Below are 25,458 nucleotides of genomic sequence, written 5' to 3'. Positions count from 1 at the left end.
AATCCTTCAGCTCCACAAGCTCTGCTACATTCTTTTTCAGGGCATTGATTTCTTTGTACATTTATTCTTTCAGATCCTGTATATTTTTTCTCATTTCATTGTGTTGTCTAACTGAGTTTCCTTGTATCTCATTTAGTTTTCTTAGAATTGTTGCTCTAAATTCCTTGTCAGTCATTTCAAAGACTTCCTGTTCTATAGGATCTAGAGCTTGATGTACTTTCTTGATTTTTCATATTTCTGGTATCTTTCCTTTGGTGATTAGTCATTGTGGCAGGGGGTATCATGGTCCACTCATTCTACCCTGATGTCTGGCTTGGATCCTGAAGGGACTGCCAATCTGGGCAGTGGGAACTAGCCTGGGCTCAGGGTCCCGCAGTGCCTGCCTCTTCTGGCATGGCTGACTTGGGATGTGTGGGTCCAGTGGCTCTCAGGCCTCTCTTGACAGCAGGGACTGACCTGGGCTGGGAGTCCTGCAGCGCCTGCCTGTTCTGGAACAGCTGACTCGGGGCATGTGGGCCCGGCAGCTCTCAGGCCTCTCTGCATGGCAGGGACTATACTGGGCTGAGGGTCCCATGTCACCTGCTTCTTCCCGCACTGCTGACTCGGGGCATGTGGACCTGGTGGCTCTCGGGCCTCTCTGTGCAGTGGGGACTGGCCTGGACTGGGCGTCCCATTGCACCTGCCTCTTCTGGCATGGCTCACTTGGGGTATGTGATCCCGGTGGCTCTCAGGCCTATCTAAGCAGTGGGGACCGACCTGGGCTGGAGGTCCTGTGGTGCCTGTCTTTTCCGGCGTGGTTGACTTGGGGCATGTGGGCCCAGTGGCTCTCAGGCCTCTCTGGGCGGGGGGCACTGGCCTGGGCTGGGGGTCCCACGGTACCTGCCTTTTCCGGCGTGACTGACTCAGGGTGTGTGGGTGGCTCTCAGGCCTCTGTATGCTGTGGGGACTGACCTGGGCTGGAGGTCCCACGGCTTCTGCCCTTCCTGGTGCGGCTGACTCAGGGTGCGTGGGCCCAGCGGCTCTCAGGCCTTTCTTAGCAGTGGGGACTTAACTGGGCTGGAGGTCCTACAGTGCTTGCCCTTTCCGGTGCAGCTGACTTGGGGTATGTGGGCCTGGTGGCTCTCAGTCCTCTCTAAGTGGCAGGGACTGACCTGGGCTGGAGGTCCCTCGGTGCCTGCCCTTTCTGGCACAGCTGACTCGGGGCGTGTGGGCCCCACAGCTCTCAGGCCTCTCTGGGCTGCAGGCACTGGTCTGGACTGGAGTCTAGCAGCATGCGGCTCCCGCCTGTTCCGGCACAGATCTTGGGCCTCCCGTTGTTGCCTTTTAACAGTTGCAAATTGGTCGATTTGTGGGAGAGAGCGACACCAGGAACCATCCATTCTGCCATCTTGACCAGAAGCTCCCATGATATTTTCTAATTTGTCCTTGCTGATCATGTGTCCAGCCACCTCACTCTTTTATTAGTTTTGTTTTTCAGTTGATTCTCTTGAATTTTCTTGGTAGCTGATTATATGATCACCAAATACAAAGTTTTGTCTCTTTCCAGTACTTATTTTGTTTTCTTATTACATTAGAGAACTTTTTATTGTAGACATGATAGTGAATATCTTTGTCTTATACTTTATTCTGATGGGATCATGCTATTTAAACTATTGAATGTCATCCAAGGAAACAAGTACTCTTCTACTTTGCTCTTTTGGGTATAAATTGGTACAGCCTTTTTTATAACAGTTTAGTGGTACATATTTTAGGGCTTTAAAAACGTACAGGCCCTTCAACTCAGCAATTCCACTAAACAACCAAAAATGTGTGCAAAGATATAACTATAATGTTCATGCAGGGACTTTTTGAAATAGCAAAAAGTTAGAAACAACTTAGATTTCTTCTAGCGGAATTAGATTAAAAAACCTGTTACATTTGTTTAATACTATACTGCCAGTATGTGAGGTAGATTTTCATATATGAGTACAGTCAGCCCTCCACATCTCTGGGTTCCACATTTGTGGATTCAACTAACCAGGGATGAAAAATATTTGGAAAAAAATACCCAACAGTAAAGAATAATACAAATTTTACAATACAGTGTAACAACTATTTACATAGCATTTACATTGTATTAGGTATTATAAGTGATCTAGAGATGATTTAAAGGATACGGGAAGATGTGCAGTACTACGCCGTTTTCTGTCAGGGAGTTGAGCATTTACGGATTTTGGTATCAGCAAGGAGTCCTGGAACCAGACCCCCATGGATACTGAGAGATGACTGTAATGGAGACATGCTTGTGATGTATTATTAACTGAAGAAACAAGCTGCAAAGCAGTATGTACAATATGTACAGTGTGACTCCATCTTTAAAATCCAATTTAAACATACGTGTTGGAAAGATACATCCTGAAAAGTTAGTAGTGGTGATCCTTCTCTGAATAGTGAGTTTATAGGTGAATTTTTGTTCTCATTTTTGCTTGACTATTTTCTGTAATGAGTCTTTGAAATAAGGGGTAAAGAGTAATATACTTTGCAAAATTATGACAGAATAAATTTAATTCAATAAATATCTAGAAATTATCTAGGAAATATCTAATGCATGCAAATCATACAGAAGGAAAAGTATATGATTTAGGCCTCTCACTTTTTTCAAATATGTTTTGAACCCCTGCTCTGTCACATACTGGGAACACAGTGATGAATAATAAGCAGTTTTTGCTTTGTTTCTACCTTTAAAAAGATTATGTTCCATTGGGCTGGCCCCGTGGCTCACTCGGGTGAGTGCGGCACTGGTAGCACCGAAGCTGTGGGTTCAAATTCTATATAGGGATGGTCAGTGCGCTCACTGGCTGAGCGTGGTGCGGATGACACCAAGCCAAGGGTTACGATTCCCTTACTGGTCACAAAAAAAAAAAAAAAAAGATTATGTTCCAGTGAGGAAGATGGTGAAGAAAAACAGTTAAGTTAAATATGACAGTTGTATAAAAGAAACACAGGGGGCTGTGGGTACACAGAGGAAGGGCTTAAATTTAAGCAATCATGTTCTTGTAGGTTCTCCTTTTGTTCTAGGAACTGATATTGTGATCTGTTTCTACTGGCTGTGCTGTCCTACGAACTCTCCTAAGAAGCTCCTAGGCAAGCCTTTTGTCCTGAGACAAGCTGTACCTGTGGATTTGTTTCCACACACCCCACACTGCAAGCTGGTGCTCCTCTTCACTCAATAAGCAGCCTTCTAGAAGACTGCAGGCTATTTAAGAATGAAGTTTTAGAAACATCCAGGTTTGGCATATTGCTACATTGCAGACCCTGGGAGCTTTACTGAGGAAATCAATCTTTGGACTGTAAGGAGGAAGAATGTACTAGGCCTACTGTCTGAGGCAGATTTAGTGTTAGTGTTCAGGTTCTCTCGCTATCATTCATGTTTGCCTGGTTTTGACCACTCTCCACTCCTTGGCTCTGGATCTGGACTGTTCCTTCCTTTTGCTTGTCAGCCTGTCATGATTCCCTTGGTTCTAGTTTCTAGTTTTGTCTCCTTCATCCGATTCTGTTTATGGTGTGGTGACAACTGAGCGTTTTTCAGCAGTTGGTAATAATTTCACATTGATTGGGGTCTGTGCATTTTCTCAGACTTGCCTATTTTTAGATATTTTTAAGACTTCTGAGTTCATGGGGTAGGCAAGGATTAGAACTAGAAATAAGTCTAGCTTTTTAAAAAGCAGAGTAAACTATGAATTGATTGCAGGGTGAATGAATGATTGTCAGATTTATTGCTTTGGATGTTATAGGCTTTGAAGATTTTAGAATGCCCTTTGGAAATGTGGATATCCCTAAGAGCAGTAGCACCAATTAGCCCTCACCCATGGGGGATAATTGGTTATTGGGGAGACCCTAAGGGAAAGGAGATTTTCAAAGAGACTGAGTATTTTGTGCTGTGTAGTATGGAGGCAGAAAGCTCCAAAAACTTATAATAATTTAACATGTACTATAATAAAGTAGATATTACAAATTATATATTCAACATTCTCTAGTCTATGATTTCTTCAACTCTGTAGGTGTTTGCTCACCAATTTGTTTTGAATATTTTAATGGCCTAAGGATGTATAATTTAGCAAGCAATGTCTGATCTACAAAATACCAGGCTAACTATTTTTCATTCTTAATCCTAATACTTCTAGAGAAGCTTCCTTCTCAGGAAAATATGGCTGTTAAAGGTACTGCATAATGCTTTGTATTCTTTTATGAGATGATCAGTCAGGCACGGCTGCAAAAGGAGACACGAGAAGCTCAGGAAAACAAAGTCTGTTATTTTCACAGGTCCCAGAAACAGGAGGCATGGCATGCCACACCATGCAGGGCCACACAGGAAACACACAAGGGTGGTCAGGAGGCAGAAAACAGGAGCGAGGTGAAGGGTTAGAACATTGCTTTTATTGGGGTTTCTGGGGGAAAGGCAAGACAGAGCAGGTTGAACAGTTCAGGATTGGTTAGTTTGAATAATTTCTTTAGGCTCTGAGCTATAGGGGTAGTCCCTAGTTGTCTGGTACCTGGCCCTGAGATGATTAAGGCAGATGAATATTGTCTTCTGGGGTGTATGGGCCAGATAGAGGAGGTATGGCTCTGAATGAGTTGGTTTGTTTATATATGAAATGCATCTTCTGGTTGAGCCCTTGCTCTTTAGGAATTGGCTATCCCTTCGAGGGGCAGTCTCTCCCCAGCCGAAGGTTTTATAAGATATCAAAACAGTATATAATATATAGATAACCCCCTCCCCACACACAATACAATAAACATCCATTTTTTTTTTTTTTCCCCATGGTGTTGACTTTTTGGAGACCAGATCTGCCCCACATTATGGACTTGTCTGATTGTAGGATGACCAACTATCCTGGTTTGCCTGGGACCTCAGGGTTTGAGCACTGATGTTGCATCCTGGGAAACCCCTCACTTGCAGGCAAACCAGGTTGGTTTGTTTGCTAATGGTGGTGTTTAATTTCTTCTTACAGCCCTGGATTTCTTGTAAACTGGAGTTAGGTCTAGTGGCTTGATTAGATTCAGATCAAAACATTTTTGACAGGAATACTAAAGTGTGCACTTCATGTCACATCCCATTAGGAGGTACATAATGCCAGTTGTCCACTCTTAGTATAAAGGTGATGATTAAGGCAATGTCCCTCAGAACTTCCTATATAATTTTCCCTTTGTAATTAACAAGAAATCTTGGTGTGGTTATCCTGTTTCCCAAAAACCTCTCACCTAAAGATTTTTGGCATCCATCCATTACTGTTTCCTGATTCAGTCATTTATTTAGTTTTTAAAGTTTTCTGACTTAATTTTATTGGGGGTTGCAAAATAGTGATTTCCTAATTCTGTCATTCAGTCTATGTTTATTAGCTGACATCTTTCTGTAAAGATGACCTTTTCCTCTTCTGTAGTGTATGAACTAGAGTTCCTCCAAAAGGGCAAATGCTTATTTCTTTCCCCTTAAATACCAATTTTTACAAAAAAAAGTTGATATAATAGTTACTTACAATGGTGGCAAAGTAGTTTTTTTTCTTCCTTTTAAATATCATTTGATGCAGTGTCTTTCTTATTTGAATTCAAAGTTTTATGTTTAGTTCATTTTCTTTTTGATGCTCAAATTTTCTCTGGTTTGGTGAGTGGGAGTCTCTTCAGGCTGGCTCCCATGTTCTTTAGACTTGCCTCCATTAGTCTTTGAGTACTTCCTTAGATTCTGGCACAATATTGCCAGGCTCACTGCACATTTTTCCTGCCCAAGTCCTGAAATTGGCCATTTCCAATGAGCTCTCATTTCTTTTAATGTAGAATGGATGTTTAGAAACCAAGATCTGGATGCTAGGTGTTAGAAGGAAAATCAGTCTGTGAGCTATAAAACATGAGTCTGGTGACCAACTGTCCTGGTTTTCCTGGGACATGGGACTTTCAGTGCTAAAACCTGGAGCATCTCAGGCAAATTGGGACAAGTTGGGCATATTGTTAATACATAATAAAGGTTAAGGAGGAACAGTGGAAACTGGGTTTGGGTCATGGGGACCGATGGTAGCTAAAGTAGCTATAAATTCGCAGGAGATTTAAGGGTTTGTACTAAATGATCTCTTCCAGCTGTTAAATATCTAGGTCTATGGCAGTGGATTACAAACTTGACTGCACATTAGTGTAATCTGGAGAGCAATTAAACACTGATGCCTGGGCCCCAGACATTCCGGTTTGTTGGGAAAATATAGGAAAATGGTCAGGGCCCCTCAGATGTTCAGAATCTTGCCGAGCATTTGATGTAAATAGGCACGTGCTCCCACGTGTTCCTTGGTTATTGTCTAATGTTATTGCTCATGTGCACCCAGGTGTCCTGGGTTAAGTATAAAGGATGAGCAGCTCTGATCCTCAGTGCCCTCCCCCCACCCTGTCCCCGGGATGCCCCCAGGGGAGGCTGCTGCTGCTTGAGGCTGTTGCTACAAGCTGCTGTTGCTGCTAGGGCCCTTGGGACCCTCCGGGAGGCTGCCGCCACTGCTGATGCTGAGGATGCTGAGGACTGAGTTTGTGTCATTTGCCAATGGCTTCCGGGATCTTTCCCAATTATTTAGCTTGTGGACCTGTGTGTGAAGGGTTTGGTGACCCAGCCTGGCATATGAGAGCTCTGTGACCTAGTCTGTGCAATGGGTTTGAAGAGTCTGTGGGCCCTAACCTAGCCTGACAATACAATTGGCTAAGTTGGCAGGATTCCAACAATTGCCCTAACAAGACACTAATAATCCTAGCTAATCCATAAAACTAACCATCATACATGAGAGATGTGGGCTCATTTTAATATTAAAGTAGGATAGTTGTTTTAAGGGTTTGTCCTTAGACTGCTTCCTGTCTTTCAGAGCTGGCTTTTCGTTAGTCTGAGTTGCTGAACCACTAAGGGTAAATTTTGCTACTCTTGTCACTGACCTTCTCAATTAAGGTCTCCGTGGTCAGTGTCACTTAAGCCGATGGAATGAAACCACGTTCAGCTTAGCAAAGCAGAAGCTTTATTCTGTGATCAGGGAATGGCGAGGTGCGAGCCCATGTTGTGGAAAGACACACTCTTCCTGAAGGATTTGGCAAGGGGAGTTTTATGGGATGAGGGGCTCAAAGCAGTCCTGGGGGTGGTGACCACCTCACGTGGTGTTGGGGAAAGGGGCAGTGACTCCCAGCAACATGTCTTATGCCCCTTTTCTTCCCTTCTTTGGTCAAGGGTATCTGGTCACCTCCCTACCCCCATGGGGAGATTTTAGTATGATAATGTATTATAATGAAGGTATAATGAAGAAAACGTTAACCAAAGGTTAATCTTGGAGGCCATCTTGATCTTAGCCACTTTTGGCTGGTTTCAGCAGATGACTGGTCCCCTCCTTATTGGTCTGCAGCTGGTGGTTTCAAGACTGACCATATCTGTTAGTTCCTTCAAGCAAATATATCTCAAAAGAGGAAAGTCACTTTAAGCATGTGTAAAGTAAGGCAAATCATAACTAAAGCCAAAATATTTCATTATTTTAGTTATACTAAGTTTCCATTTATATTGTCAGAGCTAGGGCTCAGACCCTCCAAACCCATTGTACAGACTGGGTCCCCAGACCCCTCACACACAGGTCCATGCTAGGTAATTGGGAAAGATTCCAGGAGCTGTTGGCAGATGACATGAGCTCAGTCCTCAGCTTCCTCAGCGGCAGCAGCCTCCAGCAGCAGTAGTGGCCTCCCCCATGCCCTCCCACAGTGGGGGGGGGCATCCTGGGGATGGGAGGATGTGCCCCCGGGACCCTCTGCAAGGCCACTGCCACTGACAGACTTGTAAGCTACCGGACCTGTAAGCTGCTGCCACTGAGGAAGCTCAGGACTGAGCTCATGTCATCTGCCAACAGCTCCTGGAATCTTTCCCAATTACCTAGCATGGATCTGCATGTAAGGGGTCTGGGGACCCAGCCCGTACAATGGGTTTGGAGGGTCTGAGCCCTAGCTGACAATATAAATGGAGACTTAGTATAACTAAAATAATTAGAATAATGAAACATTTTGGCTTTAGTTACGATTTGCCTTACTTTACAATTGGTGTAGTCATGGCAGGATTATGGGCAGGTAAAAGAGGTCAGCAATTTGCATAGTTGTGGCAGGATTATGGGCAGGTAAAAGAGGTCAGCAATTTGCATAGTTGTGGCAGGATTATGGGCAAGTAAAAGAGCCCAGCAATTCGAGTAGTCATTGCGGGATGACAAGCAGGTAAAGAAGCAGGAAACCCCTTGGGAGGGGGGGGAAATGTGGCTACCCTTGAGTATGTGGTGCCTGGTGGCCGCTTTCCTGTTGAGTGGGGTCTGGCTGTTGCTCGCTGCACTGTGAGCCAACATGGACTGGAAACCCCACAAAGCGGCACAGTTTTGAGACTTGCAGCAGAAGGCAGACAGATTGGAAGTGAGGATGTATGTCCTGGAGGCTGAAGTACAGCGACAGGTCATCCTTGCTTCCAACACCGAAGATGTATGACAAACCTGGTGGTGAGTTGGGGGGGACCGTGTGGCTCCTGGAACGACCTGCTCATCAAAGTGACGCACGAGCAGCCTGTGGGACTGGGCTGATTGGTGGGCAACCAACAGGTGATCCAGTTCACTGCCTATGTCCCATATACCCAGGTTGAATAGGTTGGCTTGGGGAAACAAAGTAGCAGAAACAGAGCCCCTGGTTACTGCAGCTATGGGACCTAGGGGTGGATGGTGTAACGTGCTGTGGGAGACAGTGTAGTAAATGCATGTTGCGTTTGTCCGAAGGCAAATGGCCCGGAGGGTGCCACTTAAACCCGATGGCTGGCCGGGTGCCATAAAACCCGAGAAAAGAGTGCCACATGCAGATGGGCAGATGACCTGAGGATGGGTACTCCTGCAGAATTTCAAGTATGTTTTCACCTGGTGAAAGGTGGGAAAGTTAGTCTCCGTTACTATGTGCCTGTCTCTGAGGCAGCAGCTGCAGAATGGCTGCGGATGTGCCCAGGGGCAGGGCAGCCACTCCTTGATGGTCTGGGAAAATGCAGTTGTTTGAACTGTTGGAGAACGCTGCAAAAAACTGCCTGAGACTGAGTGAATAGCCAGTGTAAGCCGAGCTGATTGAGGTAATTCAAAAGCAGGAGAAAAACGCAAGGGGGAAGCAGATAAACTGTTTGCTAAAGACATTATCTTGGAGGTGAGGCAGCCAGATACTAAGTGCCAAGACAATGGGGAAAAAATGCCCTAGAGGCATTTGAGAAGTTTGGGAGAGCGCCCCTCCCATGCTAGAAGGACTGAGTTGTCCCGGAGGGCAGACCTGAGGTGTCATTGCCCTCGGCAAACTGCTCCCTGCATCCCAGCTGCTCTGGCTGGAGCAATCCTCCCTCAGCACCTCCGAAGGGGAAAAAAAAAAAAGCCGGAAACCTTGGTGGCATTCACTTTGTGTTAAGTTTTCAGGCCAGCAGTATGTGAGCAGTGGAGGCGTGGCAGCCTCCACCTAGATTTCGGAAGATGTATGAGTACATCTTATAGAGCTCTTGGTCCCGTTAATATCTTCATCTCAGGTTTGGCGTTTCACCTACTGCAGTGGTTTCCAGTCTTTACTGCATATTGGAATCACTTGGGTAGCTCTTAAAATCCTAGTTCCTGGGGCTTGAGCCTTACCTCTAGATATTCTGATTTCACTGGCCATCACTCCTCGGCCTTTTGGCTAAGATCAAGTGTAGTATCTGATTTCATTGGCCTGGGGTGTGGCCCAAGCATCTGGATCTTTAGAAGATCCCCAAGGTGATTTTAATGAGCAGCCAGGGTTGTGATCTGCTGATTAGGGCTATGGTTCCCAAACTTGCCTGTATATTAAAATCCCCCAGGGATTCTTTCAAATTTCCAAAGCCCAAGCCCCACCCAGATCAATTAAATCATCAGTTTCCAGGAGTGAGACACAGGCATTGGTAATTTTGAAGTTTCCCAAGTGATTCCACTGTGCGTGGCCAGCATTGAGAGAACCACAGGGTTAGGGTATTTGATAATGCCATTTGATTGTTTTGGGGCTAGAAGGGAGAGACTGTCATTTGCTGAGATTTGTGTTCCAACCCTTCACCTTCAAAATTATATTACAAATTTATAACTTATGGGGGTCATCATTGTCGTTTTTCTAAGGAATATTTCAAAGTGGCATGTCTGTATGTTGAGAAAAAATAGGAAAATGGTCAGGGCCCCTCAGATGTTCAGAATCTTGCCAAGCATTTGCTGTAAATATCCTCAGGTGTTCCTTGTTACTGCTTAATGTAATTGTGTATGGGCACCCAGGTGTCCAGGGTTATGACTTAAGTATAAAAGACTAACAGCTCTGATCCACAATGCTTCTCAAAACTCTCAGAGAAGCCACTAGGACAGTTGCTCCTAGATCTGAATAAAACCTGTTCTTTTTTTATCCACGACTCCCAGTGAAAGGAATAAAATTCAGCACCAGTTAAAGGATGAGACGCAAACGTAAGGCAGCTTGCCGGAGAAGGTTTTTTTATTCAGCAGGCACATCTGCTTTTATAGGGTTAGAAGAGAGCTGATAGGTTTGCTGAGGACACGGTGAAAGGACGAGTCAACACCAGTTGACGATCCACCGGAGAGAGCTTGTTTATTAGGCAGCACACACACATATATATAGGGCTTTAAGGGAAAGCTGTTTGGTTTAAAATACAATCCCTATTTAGCATACCGCATGGGGCTTGTGGGGGAGCTGATTGGCATGCGATTTGCGCTGGCGGGAAGGAGAATGTGGAAGAGAAGGGCAACCAGCACCATGATGGGGTGCGGCTGAGAAGGGCTTATGTGATCAGGGTGTGATCCCTTGGGGCATTTGGGTTCTTACACACGGGGCGTTCGGGGATTGGATGGATTGCGTTGCTAAAGGGCCAGGAGCAGGGAGCCTGTGCTGATTGGCGTGTGATTCGTGCTGGCAGGAAGGTATTGTGGCACCGGCGGGAAGGAGAAGGTGGAAGAGAAGGGTAGCCAGCGCCATGATGGGGCGTGGCCGAAAGGGTTCTAGGTCGTACGAACCTAATATTCTTCCCTTTTTGTTTTGTTAGGAAAAGGGCGACATTTCTCTTTCTGGCTACTTCCTGCTGGTAGGGGGCGTCATTTGGGAAGGGGTTGGAGTGTCAGGGAGGAATATGGTTAGGAGACCCCATAATATGGTGGAATATAAAAGAACCTCCTGGGGGGTGAAATGGATGAAAGTTCCCTGTGTAAGACCCATGCACTAAGCACAAATCCCACATGTCGGGAGTTGCTTACTTCACCAAGACCATGAAACAAGAGATCCCTGCAATCAAGCAAGAGGAGTTTTATTTCAGCATGCTGGGTCGCTTTGTCTTCCGGATATAAGTGGCCCCGAGTTCTTTAACACCAAGGTTTTTATACAGTTTCTTTAGACAGTTTTTCATAACAGGAATAGCTGCTAATTAACTGAGGTGCCTTAAGATTTATGGTTAGGCTCAACAGGCTAGCACCCCGATAAGAGATGATACCTTTTTCAATCGTTTATCTTCCCTGGTCCAGCCAGGTGTTTTGAAGATAAGGGGGTGCTGGTTTAGTCCTTGGGACCAGCTGGTTCCTGGAATTTGTGTTTAAGTCTGCCTGACCTCTTCTTGACCTCTTAGAAGCTGCTTTACTTAAAATGCCTTTAGATATGTTTCCCCGTTTTAGCAAGCGTTTGCAGAATTGTGCAGGTTAAAGCTATACTAGCAAATTGTGCAGGTTAGAGCTATATTTTTTTCATTACTACAATCCTACAATCTTTCCGTTACTACAGTCTTACACCTGCAGCCATAAGCTGATAATTTGTTGAGTCCATTCCTGATGTGTAAAAACTGGGAGTAGTAGCCAGGCGTCGGAGGAAAGGGCATCTAGGAAGGCAATCCATCGCGTCCTGTAGGTTTCATCAGCATGTGGTGAGGAGTTTCCGAGAAGAGGCAGAGGGTTCATCAGTAGCTAGGAGTTGGTAGTTTCTAAGTAAAAGCTGGTTAAAAGTCTGGTTAGAAATTTTGCCCACTTGGATTTGTAAAAACTTGAGTATACAAGGTAAAAAAAAGGCATACCAGAAGGATTACAGAGAGGGGGCCGAGGATGGGCAAAACCCAGGTTAGGAGAGGGTTGGACATTAGAGAGGAGAATGGGCTGGAGTCGGGTGGGGCACGCAGGCTGGTAGCTAGTTCAGTGAGTTTAATGATGTTATTTTTTTACCACACCCGATTTGTTAATATAATAACAACATTCTTTTTTTAGGAAGAGGCAGGTGTCACCTTTTTCCGCTGTGAGCAGATCAAGGGCTCTCCTGTTCCAGAGGGTCACTTGGGCCAAAGAAGTTATTTGTTTTTGTAGGGAGGTTAGAGATTCTGCCGTGGATGTGAGGGCCCTTTTTAACTTGGACTTAATATCTTTGACAGCCCACAGAGAGTGGTCCAGGGCTCCTCCCGAGAGGCCGGCACTGGCGATGGAAATGGTTAAAGACATAACAACCAAGATAGGGAGGAAAGCCGCTCTTTTCTGTTGGTCTGGGGGATTAAGAAGGTGAAACATTTCTGAGCTGGTGTATAGGGTGAGCTGGGGAACAACAGTTACGAGAAGGCAAGGAGAAGTTATGTTGGGGAGGAAAGTGGTGATAAGGGTTCCATTACACCAAAAAAAGGTTCCAGGCGATGCATGAGTGGTATTTGTGAGGTTAAGACTGTATTGGCAAAAGGGGTCATTGAAAGATTTGGAAATAGTGGGGCCACAAAGGCATGTTCTAGGGAGGAGGGTCTGGTTGCCGTCCTCAGGCTCCCACAAAGGAACATTGGGTAGGGGTGAAGAGGGCAGTGGGGCCTAGGAAGGGTTTGGACTAAGGAGTGAGTTGGTGTTGTTGACTGGGGCAGCGGCAAGCAGGGGGCGAGTCAAGGAGGTGCACAAAAAGCAATTTCTGGGGGAAATGGATGGAACAGTCTGGTTTAAAAAAGGACAGGGTATCGGAGATGATCTGTAACCAAGTATATATAGGGGAGCCCAGGGCATGAAGAGAAGGGGTATTTTCTAAAGAGGATATGATGTTCTGTTCATGATGTTTTATGTCTGTAGAGACAAGAGATATAGGGTTGTGAAGAGGAACATACTCATGGGATATTTCAAAAGTTCCGCAGGGGTGTGAAGCATAGCCATTACAGTAAACAGAAGCAAGGACCCTGGTAGCCCATTGGCTCTCCCGTGGGTCCTGGATGGTTAAAGAACACTGTCATTTGCCGTCACACAGAAAAAGTTTCCTACCAGTAGGCTGTCCCATATACCCTAATCCCCAGTGGATCTTACATGACCAATATGGACAGCCGCCACAGGTGTTAGGCCACCAGTGGCAGTAATCGCGGGTCTGATCAAAGAGGAAGCAAAGGTAAGGGCGGTTGGCTTGTTTAACTAACTTGGAATTGGAAAGACTGATAGTGACAGCTTCGGAGCAACCTTTGATGGAACAGTCTTCAGTAGCAGCCAAATGGGTGACTTTGGTATTTTTTTTGTGTGTGTATGACTCTCTCACCTTAAATCTCCATACGTAAGATGGAGAAGAAGAGGAACTTTGAGGAAGTATAAAGAGAAAGAGGAGGAGGATATTAAAAGTGTTAAGAATACTAAAAGGGAGCATCCTTGTGGTTGAGGAGAGGAAGGGCAGGAATGCAGGAAAATTGCAATTTCAGGGGATTAGATGGGTCTGGAGTACAAGAATAAGAGGGACAAGGAGGGGAGCCTCGGGACTCTTCTGAGATATCCTGGACGCCGGTGGGGACGATGTTCTGGGTGTCTGGTTTTAATCTAGAAATGTGAATCCAGGGAGTAAAACGGTTACCACGTAAAGAGAGTTTGGCGGCTGTAGGGGTGCAAAGAATAACTGGGTAGGGGCCCTCCCACTTGGGCATGAGAGGTCCTTTTTATTCCAGGGAGTTGTAATGTACTAGTTGTCTAGGGTAGAGAGGCAAGAAGTTTTGAGAGGAAGCAGGGTCAGGAAGAAGCCAATCTTGAAATTTCCAAAGTTCAGAGTGGAGATGGAAAAGGAGAGGTAAATTGAGGTCTGGCGGTATTGGACCCTGTGAGGGAGTAAGCCCTAGAGGTAAGAGGGGACGCCCGTACATTATTTCAAAAGGAGACAACAGAGAGGGTTTTTTTGGAAGAGCCCTTATCCTGAGTAAGGCCAATGGGAGTAGCTGAACCCAGTCCAGGTGTAGTTTTAAGGATAATTTTGTTAAAATATTTTTAAGAGTTCTGTTGGATCTCTCTACCTTTCCAGAAGCCTGGGGATGATAGGGACAGTGTAAGTGCCACTGAAAAGAGAGAGCTCGGGAAACTTTCTGGGTAATCTGAGAGATAAACTCAGGACCACTGTCTGACTGTAATGAAGTGGGCATTCCAAACCTAGGGATAATCTGAGAGAGAAGGATGGACGCCACTGTAATAGCCCTTTTATTAGATGGGGGGAAGGCCTCTACCCATCCAGAGAAGGTATCTACGAACACTAGGAGATATCTGGTGCGTCGTACAGGTGGCATGTTAGTGACATCCACCTGCCAATCAGCTGCAGGTGTGTGACCTCTGGCCTGGTGGGAGGGGAAAGGTTTAGGTTTTAAAGGAGTGTTGGGGTTAGTGCGCTGGCAGACTTTACAAGGAAGGGAAATTTCCTGTAGGAGGGCTTTATCTAAGGGGGTGAACATAAAGAAAGTTTGTAAAAAGATTGGTAAAGTTTGGGGGCAAGTGTGGAAGAGAGCATGTAGAAGCTGGAACCGGGCCATATTGTCCGCGGGGGGTATGTCAGTGAGGGCAGCTAAAAGGTGAGCAGGTTTATGTTCAGGATTCATGGCCACTGTTCGTGCAGCCGCATCGGCCCTGGAATTGCCCTGTGTGATAGGGGAGTTGTCTTTCTGATGAGACTTGCAGTGAACTACCCCTAGCCAGACGGGCAGACGAGAGGCCTCTATTAGTTTGGTGATAAGGGATGAATTAGTGATTGAGTTTCCTTTTTGTGGTGAGTAGGCCCCGTTCCCTCCACGCAGCAGCATGGGACAACAGGGTGTGGAAAACATATTTGGAGTCAGTGTAAAGCGTGAGGGATTTACCTTGGGCTAAAATACAGGCTCTTGTAACTGCTATAAGCTCAGCCTGTTGGTTGGTGGTGCCTGGGGGTAGGGGGTTGGCTTCTATGATTTCGGTGAGAGAGGTTACGGCATATCCTGCATAATGTGCAGAGTCCTGTCTGAAAGAACTACTGTCCGTAAACGAAATGTAATCGGGATGAGAGAGAGGTCCTTCTGAAATAGAGGAGTGACAGGGCAGGAAGTTTTCTAGGGCCTCCAGGCAATCATGGGAAGGGGTACCTATACCTGAAGGACAAGGTATGGGAAATAAAGTGGCAAGATTTAAGGGGGGGCACGGAAGAAAGGTGATGTCAGGATTTTCGAGGAAGGAGGTGAGAAGGGACAACCCTGGATGGAGGGAGGGATTGAAGTCCCTTGTATGTCAGGAGATCCTTTAAGTGGTGGGGGGAAAGGATAGTTAATGGTGCCCCGAAAGTTAATTTGTATGCCTCCTTTTGTAAGAGCTGCCCTGAAAGAGGGCCCATCCACGGACGGTGGGATCTAACTGCTTAGAAAGGTATGCTACGGGAGCAAAGGTGGGTCCATAATTTTGTCCCAACGCTCCGAGTGCCTGTCCGCCCTTCTCATGGACATACAAGAAGAGAGGTTTAGAGAGATCAGGGAGATGAAGTCCCGGTGCCTGTACAAGGGTCTGTCGCAATTTTAAAAAGGGATGACTGAGGAGTTAATGAGGCGCAAATCCTGCACCAAGCGATAGGTCCCATTAGGTTTTTTTACAGCTAGTATAGGGGTGTTGAAAGGTGAGTGAGTGGGCCGGAGATGGCCCTTTTTTTGTAAATCCTGAATGATGGGGAAAAGGCCAAGAAGGGCTGTGGTGGTCAGGGGATACTGGGCCTGGCATATAAACTTAGTGGGGTCCTTAAGCCTAATGTGTATTGGAGAACACTTTGCAGTGGAGGGGCTTGACGTGTCCCAGACAACTGTGTTGACAGGCTCAGTTAATGTTGGAAAAGGAGGCCGTGAGTCCAAGCTGTTGGCCAGGAGTGCTATAAAAAACTGTGTGGTAGGCGAGGCATGGGAGGTGAATGCTGATCGTAACCCTGAGAAGGGAGAGAATATCTCTTCCCAGTAGAGGGATGGGACATTGGGGCATGACAAGGAAGGAGTGTGAGAAGGGTGTGGAAACATCTTGCATTGTGTATGTTAATAGGGGGGTTTTACGAGGGAAAATCTGTTTACCTCCTACCCCAACAATAGAGAGGTGGAAGGTGTAGTTGGGCCCCAGAACTCCCTCAGGACTGAAAAAGGGGCTCTGGTGTCTAAGAGGAAGGAAATGGGGCACCCATCCACCACAAGCCGCACCCTGGGTTCCTGTGTCGTGATGGTCATGGTCGGGAACAGAGACCCAAGGCCCCATCAATCTTCTCCTGCTAGTCCCAACAGGTCGGGCTTAGATTGTGGGGTGGTTGGCCCCTCTCCCCTTCGGGTGGCAGGGCAATCAGATCCCCAATGGCCCCTTTTGTGGCATTTGGGACAGGGAGTGGTTGGAGGCCGAGGAGAGGGGCAGGCTTTTGCCCAATGTCCCTCTTTTCCACATTTAAAGCAGGTTCCAGGGGGCAGCTTATGGGTTTGTGGGCGCCTGGGTTGCGGCTGTCCTTGGATTATTTGTGCAAGCATCTGAAAATTTGCCTGATCAGCTCTCTGCTTGCGGCGTTCCTTTTCCTCCTCTCTATTATGAAAAACCTTAAAAGCCACTGTAAGAATTTCAGTCTGAGGAGTAGCGGGCCCCTGCTCTAGCCTTTTTTAATTTAGCCCTAATGTCGGGGTAGCTCTGGGCTAGGAAATAGGTCATTAAAACATGACAACCATCTGGGGTTTCTGGGTCTAGATTGGTATATTGTTGAAGGGCCTTGGTTAACCTGTCTAAAAATTCAGAAGGGGTTTCTTTCCTTTTTTGTGTTACTTCCTGCACCTTTTGGAAATTTATAACTTTTTGAGCAGCCCGTTTGAGGCCAGCTACAAGGCAGGAAGCAAAAACTTCATGGGAATTTATGCCAATAGGGGTGTTATAATCCCATTGGGGATCCTGTTCTGGAACTGCATTGGGACCTGTAGGGTGGTTAGGATTAGTCCTGTGTGTTTTGTCTGCATGGGCTCGGGCCAATTCCCATACACGCCTTCGCTCCTCAGGAAGGAGAGTGTTAGCTATCAACGTGTATATGTCGTGGTGTGTGAGACTGTAAGCCTGCAGGATCCACTGAAACTCCCTAACATAGGTGGTGGGGTCAGTGGTAAAAGAGCCCAGTTTCTTCTCTAATTGTGTGAGATCAGAGATGGAAAAAGGTACATGAACTCTGATTACCCCTACTGGGCCAGCCACCTCTCAAAGTGGTGCAATAGTGGGAGGGACCAGAGGGAGCCCCTGTGATCTAGTCCGTGGAGGACTAAAAGGTTTTGTGGGAGGAGGGGAAACGGGGGGCAGCTGTGGAATTGGAGTGGAAGGGGAAGCTGAAATGGAAGATGGCGGAGAGGAAACTGGGGTGGAGGGGGAAGTGGGAGTGGAGGGAGGGGGAAGTGGGAGTGGAGGGAGGCGGGCGGTATCGAAAGTAGGAGGGTCAAGAAGGGGTGGAGACTTACAGGCCAGGAGGACTTGGGAGGGAGAGCATGTAGAACAAAGATGGGGGGATCTCCTTCCACTTTTTGAGGCACGGGCAGTAGTTAAAAAGGTCACAAATGAGGTCTGGGTCTAGGGATCCCTCAAAAGGCCAATGGTTTTGGTTGTCCAGGGGGTACTGGGGCCAATCTTGAGTGCAAAATCTGATCAAGAGCTTTGGCTTAATATCTGGTGTAAGGGAGAGTACAGTAAGGTTTCTGAGTAAGCATTTGAGGGGCGAGGTTTCCGGAAGGGATGAGCAGGCCATTGTGAAGTGGACAGACATAAGGAAATCAAGAGGAAGAGGAAAAGAGAAAATGAGGAAATGAATCCCTGGGCCGGAAGTGGGTCAGCAAAATCCAGGAGGCATCCCCCGAGGAGTTTGTGAGCCACGGAGGTTCTATAGGAACCAGGTTAGGAGGAGAGTGAGGGTTGTCACCCACACTTCAAGCTCCCAGGAGGCACAGTGCCGGAGGCCACGACAAACCTAGTACTAGGATTTTTGGAACCTGTTTTAGCGTCCAGAGAGAGAGAGAGAGAAGCAGAAAGGAGCCTCCACCCTGAACCCTCATGCTTAAAGGCTCCTGGAGAGAAGGGAGTGGATAGCTGGAAGGTCCGTCATGACCGTAAAGGTCTTAATGGGGTGTAACTTTACACCTCTTAAGGGCGTAGGAGTCTAGCTGGTTGATAACTGCTCCGCTGTAGCCCAGAGGAGGGTGGCAGCCTTATAAGGGAGACTTACCCAAGGGTGCAAGCGGTGGTGAGTGCAAAGAGCTAGCGCCCGAAAAGGTGGACGAGGGCGAGCCGCCTTGGTTGAGATGGAGACGGGGTCCACAGTGGACAATCCCGTCCCGGGTTTCAGCACCAATGAAAGGAATAAAATTCAGCACCAATTAAAGGATGAGACACAAACGCAAGGCAGCTCGCCAGAGAAGGAGCAGGGAGCCTGTGCTGATTGGTGTGCGATTCACGCCGGCAGGAAGGTATTGTGGCGCTGGCGGGAAGGAGAAGGCAGAAGAGAAGGGTAGCCAGCGCCATGATGGGGCGCGGCCAAAAGGGTTCTCATACGACCTAATACCCAGGACATTTTTTTTTTTCTATTACCTAGCTCATAGACTTGTTTATTGCGGGGGGGGGAGGGTTGTGACCCAGTCTGTGCAATAGACTCGGGAGGTCTGTGAGCCCTAGCTTTACACTTGTAAAATGTAGGCATGAACCAGTTGAAGCTCCCTAAGAGCTCACCAATTAATGCAATACAAAAAGACAGTTGAAATGGAATATAACTTATACCTGAGATGTAAATATTTTCCATTAGCTGATTCTATTATATCAACATATGCATTTCCATGATACATTTCTCATTGTTTCTGAAAAGAAACTGAGTAGGGTGACAGTGCCCACATTAACATTCTCAAGTCCATTCATAACTGTTAGGGATTCTCAGGGTACATAGAAGGGAAAGGCCTTTGCCCTAAGGACCACAAAAAAAAATAGTTCAAGGCATTGGTATTTACCATTTGCATTTACTGATTACCTTCATTTGTAGCCAAGCCAAGGAATATCCTTCCTGTGAAGAGAAGGCTGTGTTATACTTAGCTGTTTAATGTCTGTCTCCTCCAACTAGACTAAGGTTTGAAAGGATAAGGGCTATATCTTGGTCACCATGGTATCTCTAATACCTAGCAGCACAGTGTCTGAAATGTGGTGGGTGCTCAGAGGAAGTATAGCAGCATACTAGCTGTCAGGTCACAGCAATAGCTACGCTAATTGTATGGCTAGGCAATTCATAACTAAAGCCAAAATATTTCATTATCTTAGTTACACTAAGTTTTCCATTTGTATTGTCTGGGCTAGGGGTTAGGGCCCACAGACCCTTCAAACCTGTTGTAGAGACTGGGTCACCAGACCCCTTCATACGCAGGTCCATGCTAGGTAACTGGGAAAGATCCCAGGAGCCGTTGGCAGACGACACAAGCTCAGTCCTCAGCAGTAACAGTAACAGCAGCAGTGGCGGTGGCTGCCTCCCTGTGGCATCCTGGGGGCACTGGCAGCAACAGCTTGCAGCAACAGCAGCGGCCTCCCTGTCACCCCCTCCCCCCCCCGGGGTGGGGGAAAGCACTGTGGATCAGAGCCACTCGTCCTTTATACTTAAGTCATAACCCAGGACACCTGGGTGCACATGTGCAATTACATTAGACAACCAAGGAACACCTGGGCACATGTGCATATTTATGTCAAATGCTTGGCAAGATTCTGAACATCTGAGGGGCCCTGACCATTTTCCTTCACTTTCCCTACACTAGCCAAGAGGAGGGGCTTTGGATCTAGCTGGTCTGGGCTTGAACCCTGGCTCCATGACTTACATGCTATGTGACCTTGAGCAAGTTACTTAACCTTTCCAACCTCCTGTTCCCCACCCATTCCCTGTAAAGTAAGGGTAATAATAGTACTTACCTCATGGGATTGTTGTGACCCATTCACTGAAACAATAATATGTAACACACTTTGCAAATTGCCTGGCATGACATAGCATGCACGAAATGGAAGTCATTCTTTTTTTCTTTTTTCTTTTTTGCGGCTTGGCTGTACAGGAATCGAGCCCTGGACCTTGCCGTTATCGGCTCCACGTTCTAACCAACTGAGCAAACTGGCCAGTCCCTCATTCTTAATAATCTGATCATTTGTTGAATGAATAAATGGATCTCATGGCTTGCTTTCTCTTCCCACCCTTGAGGTTAACTAGCAAAAGTAACCTAATCAATTTTCTGTAAGTTTTCAATAAATTTCAGGCAAACAGAACCAAACATATGTTGAAAAGAGTCCCTTCCCTGTTGGAGTGGGCGTTTCTCAGCATTTATGTTATAGTCAAATATTACAGCTTCTAGTAAAAAGCTTAAATACAGTTTGAAGGAAAATAAAGAACAGAATACAAACAAGGAAGGCTATCCCTCTCATTTTGTCACCTTCATAATATTGGCTGCTAAAAATAACCCACTTGTCAAATCACCTTGTACTACTGTGAGAAGTGTTAATGTAAGAAATGTTTTCTGAAAATAACTGTGATGAGGTATCTTGGATTAAGGGCTTTGGTACAGAAGTGATGGAGTTCCCTACTGGGTGGAATAGCTCAGGATAATTGCTCGGAATACCAGCTTGCCCTTCTGACCTCCTAAGAGGAAACTTGTTTCTAGGGTAGGGTTTTTTTCCTAAACTAAACATACTATAAATGCTGTAAGAGTCTAATCCAGGATCCCAGAACAGAAAAAGGGCATTCATGGAAAAACATGAAATCTGAAAGTCTATAGTAACTGTTGCACTGATGTTAATGTGATAGTTTTGATCAATGTACTAGAGGTAGGTAATATGTTGCCGTTCTAGGAACCTGGGTCGAGGGTATACATGAACTATCTGTACTATATTTACAACTCTTCAGTAAATCTAAAATTATTTCAGAATGCACAGTTAAAAGAAACTAAACATACTCTTAGTTTTCAATCAGTATGTTTAGTGTTTGTAATTCTAGAAAAACCAGGTCTCAGTAGGTGTTGAGGCCAGGGCTCCATGGAGAGAATTTTACTCAGATAACCAGATAGTTGCTAGATGTTTGACTAACCGTAAGTACTACTTGTGACAAAGTGACAGGAGGGGTAGCAGGTGCAGTTCTTTTTACAAACGAAGACTTCTAGTAGCCTCGCAAAAAAAAAGTTCTTTCAGTATAACCAAGCCTAGTTTAAAACACAGCAGCCTGACTTAAAAGAAGTTTAAATAAAGTTTCCTTAAATTCCCATCTTAGAGTTGTTTGCTTGGCTTGGGGTTTGGAAGGAATTTCTCATTGTAGTGCTAAGCCTGCAATGATAATAGGTGTTCTGAACGTAAGAGAGGGAGGGAGAAGAGGTATGATCCACCACATTTTAAAGCACTGGCCCCCTTAGAATTTAGTTCTCTAGTCCCTGAATCAAATTATCAGTGAACTCCTGTGTCCGGTGACAGGCAGGTGTCTCTGTGACCTAGTGTGATTAGCATGACAGTTTTCTTAAATGTATTAAACATGTTGGGGGATGGGACTTGGAATCTCAGCTCTGGCACTCTTTATTCTCAAGTTCTTTAGAGATGTACTCCTATATGTATGCTCTACATAGTTGTGATCAGCATGTGTACCTGCTCTTTCCTATTCTGTTGTTTTCACTTAATGTTATTTCACATTCTGGTTTCCATCTGCACAGTGTACATAATTGCCATCTCTAATAGCTGTGTAATATCCCATTGTATCGAATAGAATGCCAGTTCTTAGAACTGGACTCATTTTTGTGAGCAGACCTAAAGGCCTGTCTCCTAGCACCAGAGGTCTATTTTAGTTCCTGGAAGTGACAACTAGCATGAGCGTAGGATTCCTGAGTCATCAGCGCACAGCACAGTCTGAGTGCTTTGTTAACATGGCTCAGCCCATCACCCAATAGCAGAGCCTCCCTGGGTTCCCTGGACCTGAGCCAGGTACTTCCTGGGCACAAGAGCAGAAGTACAAGCTCCCTGACTCCCACGACCCTCAGTTGATATTACCTACGTGCCAATAGGAGGAAGTATCTGCTGCTTTCTCTCTCACCTGGGTAACACCACCTGTGTTTTCCGCAGAGCTTGAAATGAGAGAAAAGGCAAGGGGAGTGGGAAGATGGATTATTACGGCTAAAGGAATAAGGGTTGCCATGGCCGTAGTTCTTCGAAGCACACCTATGAAACTGAAGTGGGATGAGGGGATGATTTCAAGTCCTGAAAAGCTGGGTGACAGCTCTCATTGTCTGCACCTCTTCATGTCAGAAATCTAAGTTTGGGTCTTCCAATAAAGGGTTTACAGGGTTGAGTAACAAAGCAGTGAGTCCAGGCTTGATCCCTATTCCAGCCCTGGCCAGTAGCATCCTATGGTTAAGAATACTAGTTGGCAGGATTCTCCTGAGAAGAGTGGTGTGTTCAATGCACTTATTACACCTTGCCAGTAGCAACTGCCTTGAAAATGAGTGATTTGAAGAGATTACTGGGAGGGAAGAGTGATATTCAAAACAAAACAGGTATGGCCTAAGCACCCAACACTCAAATCTCTGGGGGTTTTATGGCTAGGTCAGCTACTACTGGGTTCCATGCTCCAACCCGAAATTATCACTGTTCTTTCTTACCTTTTATTGTGTGGTAACATTATGACCCATGTTCTACGGATCATAGACTGCTTAGCAACCCTGATGACAGGGTACTGCTGGTGGGTAGAAATAATATGTGAATGAAGAATGGGGACTGGAGTGCAGGAGTTGAAAACCATTCAGAGCAGAGAGACCCCTCTACCTATTCATAGTGAATTCCGTAGTCTGCCCAGGTCTGTCTTGAAAGGCAAAATGGACAAGCACCCAGAGCCGTGTGGGGCTTGTTGAATGATGGGCCAGGGTCATATGCTTGAAGTGCGTCTGACCAGAGCTAGGCTCTTTGGTCCTCCTAGAAGGAGGCCAAGACATTAACAACTAGTGAAGAGAAACCTCAAGAAAATTTGCCCTGTGGGCTCAAGAAACGATCCTTATCTTGGTCTCCTGGTTGCTGTACTGAGATACAGATTTGTAAAGCTTCTTTGGCAGATTTGGGATTCTCCAAGAAGAGGATACGGGAGACAATGGTTATAATTACCATAGCTTCTTTATGCTCTCTGTACATAGAATCTAAGAATCTAAGACAGCTCTTCAAATACTTTACAGAAAAGAGGATACCTCTTCCAGAAGGGCGGGTATAGCTTTCTAATGATCTGAACGAGCTCTTCCCCTAAATCATAATAGCTAATATTTAACAAGCTACTTAAGATGTACCAGGCCCTATGCTAAACATTTTTGTACAGAGTATCCCCTTTAAGCTTCACAACAGGCCCGTGAGATAGGTTCTGTTACTCCTGTCTTCACTGGGGGAAATGGCCAAGTCACCTAGCTTGAAAAGGGGTTTGGAAAAGATATTAACAGCCTGTAGCAACAAAATTGAGATTCACTCAAATTTGCTTTAACATGAATAAGGATATACTAGCTGTATTGGGGGTGGGGGTATTCTTTAAATAACATTTTGTGATTGATAGATTCTACATAGGAAGATTTGGTTGACACCCAGGAACACATACATTTCACGAAGGGAAATGTGCCAATATACTGGAATTCAGTTTTGTTGGAGGTGGTTCAACCTAAATTCTCTGCCCTGCTCACATTCATAGGGTGCACAGCCATCCCCTTTTCCCATCCACGTCCCCTTCCCTGTTGGCTGAGAAAGTACATCTGCCTCATAAACACATATGCCATAAAGAGAAATGTAGATGGTTCAATTTTTTTTTTTTTTAAAGAACCGTATGATAGAGTTTGGATGTGTTGTCCCTGCCAAAACTCATGTGGAAATCTGATCTCCAATGCCACAGTGCTGGAAGCTGTTTGAGTCATGGGGGCAGATCCCTCATCAATGGAGTAATGCTCTCCCTGGGGGAGGAGGGGTAGTGAATGAGTTCTCACTGTATTAGTTCCTGCCAGAGCTTGTCATTTAAAGGAACCTGGCACCTCCTCTCTCTCTCTCGCTTCCTCTCACCATGTGATCTGCTTGTACCCGCCAGCTGCCTGCCACTTTCCACCATGAGTAGAAGCAGCCTGAGGCCCGTGCCAGATGCAGCTATCCCAGAATCGTAAGCCAAATAAACCTCTGTTCTTTATAAATTACCCAGTCTCAGGTATTTCTGTTGTAGCAACACAAACGGACTAATACACCATGGTTTGCTGAATTGTAGTATCCTGCCTGATAAAACTCTTCTTCGGTAGAGAGGTTTGCTGCAACCCTGGGTGAAAATGATTGCCAGAAGAATTTTGTAGTGATATTTGTCGGGCAAATTGGAGGAAAGTAGATGAGCCGAGTGGCTGAAGACGCAGCAGGATGCAGTATTTTTGTATAGGGTAGAGCACTGGCTTAGGTACATGGAGATCTGGATTTTAGGAGCAGCTCTGCCAGTGATCAGCTGTACCATCTGTGCAAGTCACTTAACCTCTTTGTACCCCAAATTCCTCATCTGCATAACAACAGGGATTGGACTAGAGGTGCTATAAGATTCCTTCTAGCTCTGTGACTAAAAAGCTGAGCTTCAGAACCCTGTTAAAGACTCATGAGGTGCCTGGGTGCTTCCCTTGGAGTTAAGAGCAATTGATGCAGCCTTAGTGTCAGACCTTCCAGATAAGTTGTAAGACAGATCTTTCTGTGCAAGGTTTCTATCCCCTACACGATGGGTTAGTTGGTTTATACTGCTTGGTGACATGGTATAAGGTAGAACTAAGAGAACGTGTTATGGAGTCGGACCTTAGTTGGAAAACTAGTTCTGCCACCTCCTCATGGGTGCCCTTGGACAAATTATTTGACTTCTCTAAACATCAGTTTCTGCCTCTGTATTGTGGTGATAATAGAACCAACTTCATAGCTTTGTGAGGATGAAAGACCATAATACAGTCATGTGCCACATGATGATGTTTCAGTGACTGATGGACCACATATATGACAATGGTCTCAAGATTATACTGGCTGTGCCATACAGCTTAGGTGTGTAGTGGGCTATACCATCTAGGTTTGTGCAGTGCACTCTATGATGTTTGTACAACACAAAATTGCCTAACGAAGCATTTCTTGGAACATATCCCTGTCAATTGTTACATGACTGTAT

General features: G+C 45.8%; 1 protein-coding gene and 1 pseudogene across 1 annotated transcript in view; both read left to right on the top strand.

Moving 5' to 3' along the window:
- TRMT2B (tRNA methyltransferase 2 homolog B) overlaps positions 1-3,212 on the top strand; it is a 31,326-nt gene extending 28,114 nt beyond the window's left edge. The window contains 1 exon segment of the mRNA XM_063084223.1: positions 3,086-3,212. Coding sequence (XP_062940293.1) covers positions 3,086-3,212 — 127 coding nt within the window.
- A 6,473-nt stretch (positions 3,213-9,685) lies between these two features.
- Positions 9,686-9,817, top strand: LOC134368727 (U2 spliceosomal RNA; annotated as a pseudogene).
- Positions 9,818-25,458: the final 15,641 nt, after the last annotated feature.

The sequence above is a fragment of the Cynocephalus volans genome, chromosome X (assembly GCF_027409185.1).
Source record: "Cynocephalus volans isolate mCynVol1 chromosome X, mCynVol1.pri, whole genome shotgun sequence".
Taxonomy (NCBI): Eukaryota; Metazoa; Chordata; class Mammalia; order Dermoptera; family Cynocephalidae; genus Cynocephalus; species Cynocephalus volans.
The sequence above is the reverse complement of the archived record's forward strand: the minus strand, read 5'-3'. Positions and strand labels throughout refer to the sequence as shown.